The following is a 12,203-nucleotide window of genomic DNA, read 5'->3' as shown; positions in this document are numbered from 1 at the left end:
GGTGTCTGGGGGACAAGGCACACCCTCCTGCCTCCTCTTGTTCTCCAAGCCAAGGGAGTGCAGCTGGGAGTGGACAGATTTGGGGGGAATCCTGCAGTAGCAAGAAGGCCCACAGCCAGACACCAGGAGGGACTTACTACTATATTAAGAAAAGAAACTGAAAAAAAAAAAAAAAAAAAAAAAACAAAAACCCTATCTCCATTGGACCCTCACTCTGTTAAATCTGGATGGGAAGTTTCTAGTCCTCATCTGAGGAAGGAGTGTCTGAACTTACCAGTGCCCAGAACAAAGGTATGGAGGGTAGAGAGACCAAGGGGTCAAGGCTTGGGTCTGGAGGGGGTGCACACACACACACACACACACACACACACACACACACACACACACACACCAGGCAGCTGTGGGGGAAAACTGTGGTAATGGGGAGCATGACTCAGAAGGCCTGGCAGGAACTGGGCTGCCGCTGTGAGCTCACTGCTTCTTCCTAGCGAAGTGCACCTCCCCTTCCCTAGCAATTAATGTCAACTTTGGAGAGGAGGGGCCAGACAGAAGGAGGGGGTCTGGAGGGAGCAGCTGGGAAAGGCATCAGAAAGGAGACAGGCGCACAGAAGTCTCGGGCTTTATTAACAAACTGTAAAAAAACAGATGGGCTTGGAGACTGTGCTCCCTGCCCCACCCACTCCCCAAAGATCTGCCCACTTTGGGGGTACACTGTCACAGACTCTAACTCTGCCTCTCAGTCTCCCCAAATATCCCTTCCAGACCTAAAACACACACAGTAGGGGCTTTGTAGATCCAGAACCAGAGAGGTTTGGTTTTGTTTTTTGGGTTGGTTTTTTTTTGTTGTTTTTTTTTTTTGGGGGGGGGATTGTTGGTGGTGTTGTCAGTGCATACAAACTATGGGGCAAAAAGTGGACAGGGTGACCTCTAGTGGTCCCAGAGGACCAAGAAGAGTCCCCATTGCACCTGGCAGGTCCACTGTGAGTCCATCAACCTCAGCGCCTCCCTGTCAGCCCAGCAGACTGGGTAGACACTGAGGGAGGGGATGTAAAGTGCCTGGCACACAGTAGGTGCTCTTTAGGTGCTGGTTCTCCACCCATCTCCCCAGTGGGCACAGTCTATAATCACAGATCTTTGCTGAATTCTCTCACCAGCATATAGCCCATGCAGCCCCAGCCTCCCTCTGCCTGGTAGCCACAGGCCTCCAGTAACCCTGCCACACCCCAAGCAGCCACAGCCACTGGGACCACGAGCCGGGCCCGAGGTTCCCCCATACTCCCAGCCCAGGCTCGAGCTCGGGATTCAGCAAAGGCCAGCAGCCTCCTGCCCACGCCCCTGCGACGATGCCATCGAGAGACCGAGAGGCGGGTGACTCGGGCTCCGTCCCCCACGTTGGCACCAGGGGCCAGAGCCAGGACTCCACACACATCGCCTGAGCCCCGGACAGCCACCCAGGGCCCCCCCAGGCCGCCGGGCGGAGGCAGAGAACCCCACCGGGCTCGCAGGCCCAGCTTCACAGCAGCCACAGCCAGAAACACCGGCAGCAGGAGGGCCAGGGCGAAGGAGGCCAGGACAAAGCGCAAGCCGCTGCTGGCTGCGGCCAGGAGGAGAAGGGCTGGCGGACGAGTCAGAGCGTGGAGCGCCACACGGTTTTCTGTGTCTTTTACACCAGCCTGTGGGTGGGAGCAGGGACTCAGCCATTCATCACACTGGAACTCCCGAGGAAGGGTTCCCAAGTGGGAAGAGAAGCCAGCTGTTGGGGTAGTTCCAGTCTGACCCACTGGGTGTGAAGGGCTGAGTGAATGAATGAGGTTTGGATGGATGGATGGATGGATGGATGGATGGATGAATTAGAGCCCGGGACCAGTGAGTCTAGAGGGCATGCTAGGGTAAAGCACCAGATAGGGAAACTGAGGTCGTGGGCTCTTCGCAGGAGGGTCTGGAGGACGAGAGCACCTCTCGTTTGGGGGTTGGTAAGCGGGGCCGACTGGCGGTCAGGAGCCCTGAACATCCAGCCCCCACACCCTTCCAGCTGCTTAAATAAATAAATAAATAAATAAATAAATAAATAACAGCTGAGGTGTAAGTAGGGAGCAGGAACTAGAGAAAAGGGACCAATTAAAAACAGCCGAGGCCGAAAATATTCCCCCTTTGAAGGTCCCCCGGAGCGCAGGCAGGTGGGCGGGGCAGGTGGAACCCACTTTGAATGTCCCTAAGCAGCTGCGCATGCTCACTGGTGCCCCTGCCGGCCTCTCACCTTCAGCATCTCCAGCACCAGGGGCTTCTCATCTTCCCTCATCTCCCGCACTGACAGGTGGTTGGGGGCCATGGTAGCCCCCAGGCCGCCGCCCCCCCAAGAAGGGAGCTGGCGTCGTGCACCTGCTGAAAACAATTAGGTCTGTGTTAGGTGGGCACCTGAGTCCTCAGAGCTCTGGGAGAAATGGGCTGCAACATTTCCCAGATCACCAAAGGACGCTGGAGCACCGCCAAAGAGGGTTGCCACAGTGTCAAGTCAGGAGCCCCCACACCCAGTGGGGCTCAAAGCCTCCCCGAATCGTCCCCCACTCCGGGGAAGGCATTCAGCGATCTGTCTGTAAACTCGCTCCCTCCCCACACTGCAGGAGCCCTCCCCACACTGCTAGGGATCAGTTGGAGACCCTGGGCAGTCTGTACCAGGAGAAATGTCTGAGAGTTGGGGACGACTGGGCCCGGATGTCTGTGCGAAGCCCGGCTCCTGCAGTGGGTCTCCATCCTGCATAGCAGGAACAGGGCCCTGCAAGCACCTCCACAGGGTTGCTCGAATCCTTTGACAGCAAGGGGGAGCAGGGTCAGGAAGGGGTCACCGGCGGAAGTGACGTCCACACTCCCGACTGGAGGCGGGCCGGGCGCCTTAGCAAATGTTGCCGAGCTTCTCCCACCAGCGGGCAGGGGTTGGCAGTCACGAGGGAACTGCGAGGGCGAGGGAAGAGCTGTGACCTGCTGGAGGCCGGTGGGAGATCCATGGGGAAAGAGGAGGGGGTGGGGGGCAGAGAGGGCTTCTTACCCGGCCTGCCTGTGGAGGGTTAGCACAGCTCCTTTCTTGCCGGTCCTTCGTTGCTAAGCGACCTGAGCATCAGGAGGCGGCGGCTTTGCTTGCGAACCTAGTCTCATTGGTAGCTGGGTCTTTGAGGGAAGGAGTGGGGGCAGTACTGAGCATCCCCATCCGCAGGGACCTTTCTCTCAACCCGGTGGCACCTGGGGTATCGTTTGGATCAATAATATCCCTCTACCTTTCAGGTGAGGCAAAGGTGAGGCTAACTTACCGGGAAGAAGCGTCTGGAATTTGATCCCTAATCCTCCCTGGTATAATGACTATAGTGACGCGCGGGTACACACACACACACACACACACACACACCTTTAAAAGATGGCAAAGGGCCAGAGAAATAGCTCAGAGAGTAAAAGAGCTTGCCAAACGAAAATCCACTCGGCAGACTCCCGCAAAGTCTGTGACCTCCACAGGTGTACCCCCACCCCCAACACAAGACAACTCTTTACGAATTCAAAGGCCGGGGAACCGATCCGCACCCTGGAGAAGCAGTTAGCCTCCGCACCTCAGAGCCCGAGGGAAGAATGAAAACCTCCAGGTCCTAGGCAGGAGCTGTGCCCATGACTATCCTTTCCCCCATGAAAACAAAACCAAGAAGAGACTCTGTCTTTATTAGCAAGCCCAGCCAGCAGTCCCCTTGACTCCCGAGCTGACCCCAGCCCAGCTGAGGAGAACAGTTAGTTGCGGGGGTGGGGAGGACGTCTGTGGCAGACAGAGGTACTAGTGGGTCTCTTCAAAACGTGTGTACCAACTGGACTGCAGGCAGAGTCTGCACAATCTGGATAGAGGGCAAACTCTGCGGAGCCATGACCCCCGGGCCAGCCACTGCAGGGACCACTTGTACCATCTGGGAGGTGGGGGCTACGGGCACCCCCACGGGGGCAGAGACCGGGCCAGGTGCGGGTGGGGCCAGGAGCTGCAGTGTCGTCGTCGTGGCGCCTCCCGCAGCGCCGCTGCTTTCCAGAACATCGGTAGCTGGAGCGCTCCGAATGATGAGGAGTTTCTGTCCTGACGGGCCAGTGGCAGCTGGCTCTGTCAGTCCAGGGGAAAGGGTCTCCACCTCCTGCACACACAGCCTGGTCTGCTCGCCGTCTGCTCCGCTCAGCACCAGCACGCTCTGCAGTCCCTCCTCTGTCTGCAGCGTTTCAAACACGACGTCCTGGACCATGCTGGCGCTGGCCTCGCTGTCCCCCACCTCCCCAGGTCCAGGGCCGGTGAGCAGCTCTTCAGCAGTGCCACTCTGAACCACCAGCAGGTTTGGAGTGTCTGTAGCCACAGTTCCTCCACTGGAATTGGAGACTTGACCTGTCAGGGGCTGGAGCTGGACCGTAGTCACCTCCTGTGCTGGCTGGAGCTGGACCGTGGTCACTTCCTGTGCAGGCTGGAGTTGGACCGTGGCCACTTCCTGTGCTGGCTGAAGCTGAACCCCACTCACTTCCTGTGGCCCTGTCTCCCCACTCCCCACATTCTGCAGAACAATGAGACTCTGCCCTCCCCCGCTAGCTCCTGCGTTGCCTCCTCCCTGCATGCCCAGACCACTTGGGCCTGGGAACCACACCACCCCTGTCCCCTGTCCCGCTTTCGCCACGGCCCGAGGGCCCTGCTTTGCAGCACCATTGCCCATACCCCCAGCATTGGCAGGAGGCAACAGAATGAGCTTGGGAGGTGGAGGCGGTGGAGGAGGGGTAGGGGGTTGGACACTGCTAGGGATCAGTTGGAGACCCTGGGCAGTCTGTACCAGGAGAAATGTCTGAGAGTTGGGGACGACTGGGCCCGGCGGCGTAGCCTGAGCTGTGGTCCCAGCTACTTCAAGTGAAAGTGTGGCCTGTAGGTGGGGGAGAACATGAACATCTTGGGCAGCCAGTGGAGTTGGAGCTGCGGCCAGTGGGGCAGGGGGCTGTGGTGCAGCCGGGCCGGTGGTGCCCGAAGCTGCCGTGGCTGGGGTGTGCGTCCTCAGATGCCGCTGCAGATAGGCGGCCATGACAAAGCCACGGCCGCAAATGGGACAGGCAAAAGGACGCTCAGCAGAATGGGTGCGCTGGTGCAGCAGCAGGTTGGAGGAGTGCGTGAACGTCTTGGGGCAAAGGGGGCAGCGGAAGGGTCGCTCGCCCGTGTGCACGCGCTGGTGCTGCCGCAGGTTGGATGTCTGTGCGAAGCTCTTGCCACACACGCTACAGGCGTGGGGCCGCTCGCCAGTGTGCACGTGCCGGTGGCGCCGCAGGCACGATGTGTTACGGAAGGCTTTGCCACACTCGTTGCAGGCATAGGGCCGCTCGCCCGAGTGCAGTCGCAGATGGTACTGGTAGTGGGACGACCACTTGAAGGTGAGGCCACACTGGCCACAGGTGAAGGCTCGAAGGCCCGTGTGCACGCGCTGGTGGATGGCCAGCAGAGAGGACCGCTTAAAGGCTTTGCCACACTCCCCGCACTGGTAGGGCCGCTCGCCTGTGTGGTCCCGCAAGTGGTAGCGCAGCCCGGAAGAACCCTTGAAGGCCTTGCCACACTCAGCACATTTGTATGGCCGCTCTGCGGAAACGGGGGCGGGTGGGAGTGGAGGGGGGGCAGGAGTGGCTGGGGCTAGAGGCTCCTGGGGACAGGTGACCTCGGCAGCCTCAGCCTGAGGGGGCGGGCGTCCTGCTGCCGCCTCCTCCACGTGGCACTGCTGGTGAGCCAACAGGCTAGCCAGCTGTGGGAAGGCGCCATCACAGCTGCCGCAGCGGAAGGCCTGTCCACTGGCCCCGCCATGGCTGTGCTGGTGACGGGACAGGCCAGCCACGGTCCGGAAGGACTTCCCGCAAGGAAGGCAAGCAAAGTTGGGGGGGGGCGCGGTGGCAGGCGGGGGCTGCGGCAGAGGGGGGTCGGCTTGGGGCAGCTCGGCAGGCGTATCCTGGGGCTGGGCAGCCACGGCGGGCCCCGGGCATGGCTGGTGCTCCAAGAGCAGCTCCTCGCTGCTGAAGCCCTGCTCGCAGCCACCGCAGCGGTACACCAGCTCCACCGTGGTCTCGGCGGCAGCCAGGAAGAGCTCGGGCACCACGGGTGGGGGCGGAGGGGGCGGGGCTTGGGGTGCAGGCGGGCTGCGGGGCTGCAGGTAGGCATCAGAGACCAGGACCTTGGTGCTGGCTCCGCTGGTCTCCCCTGCAGGGGTGGGGGTGGAGCCGGGGGCGGGGCCGTGGGTGCGATGGTGCAGCAGCAGATTGGAGGAGTGGGTGAAGGTCTTGGGACAGAGCGGACAGCGAAATGGGCGCTCCCCCGTGTGCACCCGCTGGTGCTGGCGCAGATTGGTACTCTGTGTGAAGCTCTTGCCGCAAATGCCACAGGTGTAAGGGCGTTCCCCGGTGTGCACGTGCCGGTGGCGCCGCAAGCTGGAGGAGTTCTTGAAAGCCTTGGGGCAGTCGGGGCACGGGTAGGGCCGCTCTCCCGTGTGCTGTCGCAGGTGGTACTGGTAGTGGGACGACCACTTGAAAGCCAGGCCACACTGGCCGCAGGTGAAGGCCCGCAGGCCCGTGTGCACGCTGCGGTGGATCTGCAGCAGGGAGGAGCGCTTGAAGGCTTTGGGGCAGTCGGGGCACTGATAGGGCCGCTCGCCTGTGTGGCCCCGCTGGTGGTAGAGCAGAGCTGAGGAACCCTTGAAGGCTTTGGGGCAGTCCGGACACTTATAGGGCCGTTCTCCCGTGTGCGTGCGCTGATGGTGCAGGAGCCGAGATGACCACCGGAACGACTTGCCGCACTCCCCGCACTCATACTGGGCAGCAGGGGTGGGTGCTGGGGCCGTGGGGCCTGGCTTCTCCCCAGTTCCCTCCGTGGTGGATGCTGGTGCCATGTCCACGTGGGAGCCGGCCATCACACCTGGTGGAAGGACTCTGATCAGAGTGGGCTAGCACTGGCCCTCATCACCACTCACGCTGGCTCTTCAAGGAACAGGGCAGCCTCTCTATAGCACCCACCCTGTAGGGGTTCTTCCTTAGTGTTAGAGCTTCCAACAGCCTAGGTTTAACACACAGTATCACAGACTAAGAGAAATAATGGGGTATCCAGGGTGTCAACTTCTCAGCAAACTGCAACTAGGTGGCCAGCTCCTCCGGGAAGCAGAGATCCAAGAAGGGGAGGCCTCTAGATGGAGCCCTGCCTTCAGAAGGACACTGGTCCCTCTGATGTCAGAGCCTTAGCAGACTCTGATTTTTGCTTCCTGCTCTGGTGTGAGGACTTATTCCTTACCTTTCTCCACCTCAACACTTGTCCCCACCACCACACCCTAAACAGTTTCACTCAGTAATCAGAACTTCAAGCACCCCACTCCACCACCCACTGCCCCCCCATTCCCTCTTGGGTCCCCCAAATCCCAGTGATGACTTCCTGTTCCCATCACGCCATCACTGCCAGCGCTCCCTGGCACACCCGCCCTGGACACAGCCTGCCTGTCTCACGGTGCACATGTTCGTGTGCACATTTCTGAACACCCCACCCCCCACCCCCCCACCCCCCATGCGCCTCTCACTCGTACAGCACTTTCTCTGGCCCCTCCACCCCTCAGTGGTAACCCCGACATGTTTCCTCCCCACTGAATCCTCTTGCTCCCCTGTTCTCAGCAGGTGACCTTGCTTCCGATCAGGCCCTGCAGTGACTGGAAAAAGAACAGCAATCAGAACAGAACATCTCATGCACCGACCACTGGACCAGCGGTTCCCAACTGTCATCCCACTCGGACATCTTGTGATGCTGGAGACACTCACTGTTGCTTGCCTGTCACGTACGGGGACAGGGGTGCTTCTCAACACTCTACAGTGCACAGGATGAACCCCCACAAAGATCCAGCTCAAAACAGCAGCAACACAAGACTGAGAAACTGTAGGATTCCCCCCCCCCCCACGCTTCCCTGTGCCATGGCCTCCGAACTCCCGTGGCATCCTCGTTTGCTTCAACTAGACCGTTCCCAGCAGCAAACACAAAGACACAACACCCTTGCTTCGGTTCTCTCCAGCCCTCCACAGGTCCAGAATCAACCTGCCCTTCCCTCTGGAACTGCCTCAGTCACCTGCAGTCCCCAGCACCCCCCAGCACCCCAGCCCCGTGCTGCTGAGTCCTCCCTTCAGGCATACGTCCTAGCTTCCGATGGCTGTCTCCTTCCTGTCAGCATCTCGGCCTTTGGGCTGCATCCTTCTAAACCTGGAGGTTGAGTCAGAGCTCAGTCAACAACAGCTGCTCTTTCTATTTGCCCCTCTCTCTGGAAGCCCTCGGCCCTCCTAAGACTCCACAATTTATAAAAAAAAGGACTCCAAAAGTATAACTCTACTCAAGACTCTCCTTTGCGCCATATGCTTGGTGCACTGTGCCTAAGACACCTCACACTTAACTAAAATCTAACTCCAAGTTTTTATCTTCCTTCTATGCCCTCCTACCAAATATTTAGAAGTAGGGTTGGAGGGGTAGCTCAGTTGACGGAACGCCTATCCAACCACACAAAGCCCTAGGTCTGACCCCAGCACGGCACACACTAGGTGTGGTAACCCAGAAGGTTGAGTCCAGCCTGGGCAGCAGTCACACCTGGATGAACAGAAGACAAACCCCTTACAGCAGCCTGCTGAGTGCTCATGACTGGTGATCTTCTCCCCACTTGATGGCCTCCAGTCCTTCTAGCCTTCCAGCCAGGCAGGGAGAGCTACCCCCACCTTGGGGCTCCCGCCTAGTACCCCTTCTCTCCACCACCCACAGTCTACCCTGTCACCTCGAGACACCTCGGACCACCCTACTTAAATCCCTCAGCACTCGCTGCTCTCTTCGCATACCTCGATGTGTTCCCTTCTTCGTGGGGCTCACCACCTTTCGCTACACAGCCGGGATTTTTCAACCTCAGCAGCACAGAGATTTGAGGATGGGTCATTCTTTGTCAGAGGGGCTGGCTCACACATTGTTGGGCGTTTGGCAGGAGTCCTGACCTGTCAACCCGATGGATGCCACTGGCAGCAAAAGCAGTGACTAGATTGACCCTTCCTTAGCAGATCCTCAAGCCACTGCTCCCGTGTCCCCCCAAGCAGAGTCCCATCCACATTTAGCCCTCTCGCTGCCTCTTTTATTCCGTCTAATGTCTGCACCGTGTAAACAGGGAACCCCTTTCTTGTTCCCTGTGCATCCCAGCATCTACCAGCTGAGTGCATGCTCAGTAAACACAGTCTGAGCAAACAAGGACGAGGCTATGGAGGATTTCTGTTTTTAAAGGATGGGCAACGGGGCTATGAAGGGTTTCTTTATTAAAGGATGGGCGTCTCTTTCACCATGTAAGGGACTAATGAGCTTAAGAAACTGCATGTGCCTTTTGAGAGGTCAGGCCGCATCTTTCAACACAAGATGCCCAAAGGAACAGAGGGACCCAGCTGAGCAGTGGGAGTCCCCTTTAAAAGGCTGGGCTTTGATGCTCTTGGGGCTTGGGGTGTAGCTGGACTGTTAGTTAATGACTGGCATGCATGAAGCTCTGGATTCCCAGGACAGCAGAAAACCAGGCGTGGTAGCACAGGCCTCTAATCCCAGAACATAGAGGGTAGAGGGAGGCAGGAGGATCATAAATTCAAGGTCATCCATGGCTATACAGTGAATCCAAGGGCATCCTGAGCTACATGAGACTTTCTGGGGAAGAAAAAGGTGAAATACCTGTCTCTATCTCTGTACAGATATTCTAGGGACCAGCAGGATTACGAAACTTTTCCTTCAATGTCTGGGAAACTGTCACCCGCTTTTAAGGAAATAATCCTCTTTCAAGAGAAAGGGGAGGAAAAAGAAAAGACATGAAGCTTTGCAAAAAAAAAAAAAAAAAAAAAAATGCCTAGCTAAACACAGCGCCCTTCCCCTTTAAGAGGGAGGAGCCGGCCTCACCGATTACAGATCGGAGGCGAAACAGCGACTTTCCCTTTAAGATCCCCCTTCCGGTTTCCCGCTCGCCGTTGCCCAAACGACTCCGCCCTCCGGCCCTTCCCCCATCCCGCCCTCCGGTCTCTCACCTGTGGCCCCGGTCTGGGAGGGGGGTCAAGGAGAACCCCAGCGCCTTCCCGCGGGGGCCGACGGGAAGCGGGGCCCCGCACAGCGCTGCGGGAGCCGCGGCCCGGGAGGGGGCGGGGGCGCGCTCCCTCCCCACGGCCCCCGGCGCGAGGCACCCAACCTTTATCGGCGGCCGCTCGCGCACACAAACCCCGCCGCCGCCGCCGTGCGTCATGACGCAACGCGCCGCTCCCAGCCCGGCCCCGCCCACCGCCGGGGTGCTCCAGGTGCAGAGTCTGTGCTGGGGGGTCCGGGCCTGAGGTTGGCGTGTGCGGGCTCAGTCCCAGTTCTCTCCTGCTGGGGAGGACGTCCGCAGACGCGGGGAAACTGAGGCACGCCACCCTCCTGCATGGTTTGGGTCTCGCGGGGAGCCTGAGGTGCCCCTGCAAGCCTGCTCTCCACCTCCCGCCTGCTGGCATCTGGGGGGTGGGTCATGCTGGCTTCCTCAGCGTGATGACATTGAGACAGATTGTTTTCGTTGCTTTAATTCTTTTTGTTTGTTTGTTTGTTTGTTTCCTTTTTTGAGGCCACGGGCTCATGTAGGTTGTTCAGTGTGCAGCCCAGGCTGGCCTTGAATTCATAACGCCCATGCCTCCGCCTCCCCAGAGCTGGGATTACAAGCGTGTGCCTGCATGCTCACTTGAGATGAGTCTGGGCTTTGGTTGGTTGCTATCCGTGGGAGCTTCCTGTGGTCAGCCGGAGCTCCAGTCTGTGCCCACTAGCTACCGGTGGAACTGCCCTATGCGCGCGCACAATGACAGCCCCAGTTCCTTGAGGCGCTCCAGCAATCCACTAGTTCAAAGGCAGTACCGCCAGCCAAACACTCTGGGACTGTGGACCTCTCACACACACGCCACCAGCACCACGCTGGGCTTGATTTCCTAATTCTCCTACCTCTACCTCCCAAGTGCTGGGATTACAGGGGTGCATCACCACAATGGGCTTCTACGGGCTATTCTCTGCTTACTCAAAAGACCCTTTATCTCTAACCCATCTCTGCCTAGCTCTTGCTGGAAAGATCCATGATAACCAGGGTCCTCCTGTCGGTTGCAAGGGGACAGACAGCTCCACACTGCCATTGTCAGCAGCATAGAGTTCCCCTAGACCAGGGGTTCTCAACCTTCCTAACGCTGCAACCCTTTAATAACGCCCCTCACATTGAGGTGACCCCCAATCAAAAACTATTTCGTTGCTACTTCATAACTGGATGTCAACATGTAAAAGATTGCAAATAGATCCATATCTGTCACCATTCACAAAACTCAAGTCCAAATGGATCAAAGACCTCAACATAAATCCAGTTACACTGAACTTGATAAAAGAGAAAGTAGGAAGTAGTGTTGAATGCATTGTCACTGGAGATCACTTCCTAAATAAAACACCAGCAGCACAGACACTGAGAGCAACAATTAATAAATGGGACCTCTTGAAACTGAGAAGCTTTTGTAGGGCAAAAGACACGGTCAATAAGACAAAAAGCCTACAGAATGGGAAAAGACCTTCACCAACCCCACATCTGACAGAGGACTGATCTCCAAAGTATATAAAGAACTCAAGAAACTAGACATCAAAATACTGAACAATCCAATTAAAAAATGGGCTATAGAGCCAAACAGAATTCTCAAAAGAAGAATCTCAAATGGCTGAAAGACATTTAAAGAAATGCTCAACATCCTTAATCATCAGAGAAATGCAAATCAAAACGACTCTGAGATACAACCTTACAACTATCAGAATGGCTAAGATCAAAAACACTGAAGACAGCTTGTGTTGAAGAGGATGTGGAGCAAAGGGAACAGTCCTCCACTGTTGGTGGGAATGCAAACTTGTGCAACTACTGTGGAAATCAGTATGGTGGTTTCTTAGAAAACTGGAGATCAATCTACCTCAAGACCCAGCCATACCACAAAGACACATGCTCAACTATGTTCATAGCAGCATTATTTGTAATAGCCAGAACTTGGAAACAACCTAGATGCCTGTCAACTGAAGAATGGATTAAGAAAATGTGGTACATATACACAATGGAGTACTACTCAGCAGAGAAAAACAATGACAGCATGAAATTTGCAGGCAAATGGATGGAACT

General features: G+C 57.3%; 2 protein-coding genes and 1 long non-coding RNA gene across 7 annotated transcripts; 1 reads left to right on the top strand and 2 right to left on the bottom strand.

Annotated features, from left to right (window-relative positions):
- Positions 1-838: 838 nt before the first annotated feature.
- On the bottom strand, positions 839-3,345 carry Nat14 (N-acetyltransferase 14 (putative)). 2 transcript variants are annotated; one of them, XM_059252527.1, is made up of 3 exons: positions 3,044-3,345; positions 2,258-2,382; positions 839-1,673 (listed from the first exon to the last, which is right to left on the bottom strand). In XM_059252527.1, the coding sequence occupies exons 2-3, from the start codon at positions 2,327-2,329 to the stop codon at positions 1,125-1,127; spliced, it is 621 nt and encodes a 206-aa protein (XP_059108510.1). In that variant the 5' UTR covers positions 2,330-2,382; positions 3,044-3,345; the 3' UTR covers positions 839-1,124. The 2 variants fall into 2 exon arrangements, with proteins under 2 accessions (XP_059108510.1, XP_059108509.1); XM_059252526.1 differs by lacking the exon at positions 3,044-3,345 and adding an exon at positions 2,784-2,835.
- Positions 2,848-8,134, top strand: LOC131901347 (uncharacterized). Its single transcript, XR_009376508.1, has 3 exons — positions 2,848-2,989; positions 3,209-3,287; positions 7,675-8,134. It is a non-coding gene; the product is annotated as an uncharacterized LOC131901347 (long non-coding RNA).
- On the bottom strand, positions 3,684-10,248 carry Znf628 (zinc finger protein 628). 4 transcript variants are annotated; one of them, XM_059252523.1, is made up of 3 exons: positions 10,078-10,248; positions 8,872-9,042; positions 3,684-6,934 (listed from the first exon to the last, which is right to left on the bottom strand). In XM_059252523.1, exon 3 carries the CDS (start codon positions 6,927-6,929, stop codon positions 3,822-3,824), a length of 3,108 nt encoding a protein of 1,035 aa, XP_059108506.1. In that variant the 5' UTR covers positions 6,930-6,934; positions 8,872-9,042; positions 10,078-10,248; the 3' UTR covers positions 3,684-3,821. The 4 variants fall into 4 exon arrangements, 3 of the variants coding, with proteins under 3 accessions (XP_059108506.1, XP_059108507.1, XP_059108508.1); XM_059252524.1 differs by having other exon boundaries at positions 8,872-9,021; XR_009376507.1 differs by lacking the exon at positions 3,684-6,934 and adding an exon at positions 8,138-8,251.
- Positions 10,249-12,203: the final 1,955 nt, after the last annotated feature.

Source organism: Peromyscus eremicus, unplaced genomic scaffold, assembly GCF_949786415.1.
Source record: "Peromyscus eremicus unplaced genomic scaffold, PerEre_H2_v1 PerEre#2#unplaced_72, whole genome shotgun sequence".
NCBI classification, from domain to species: domain Eukaryota; kingdom Metazoa; phylum Chordata; class Mammalia; order Rodentia; family Cricetidae; genus Peromyscus; species Peromyscus eremicus.
This window is presented reverse-complemented; position numbering and strand designations above follow the sequence as displayed.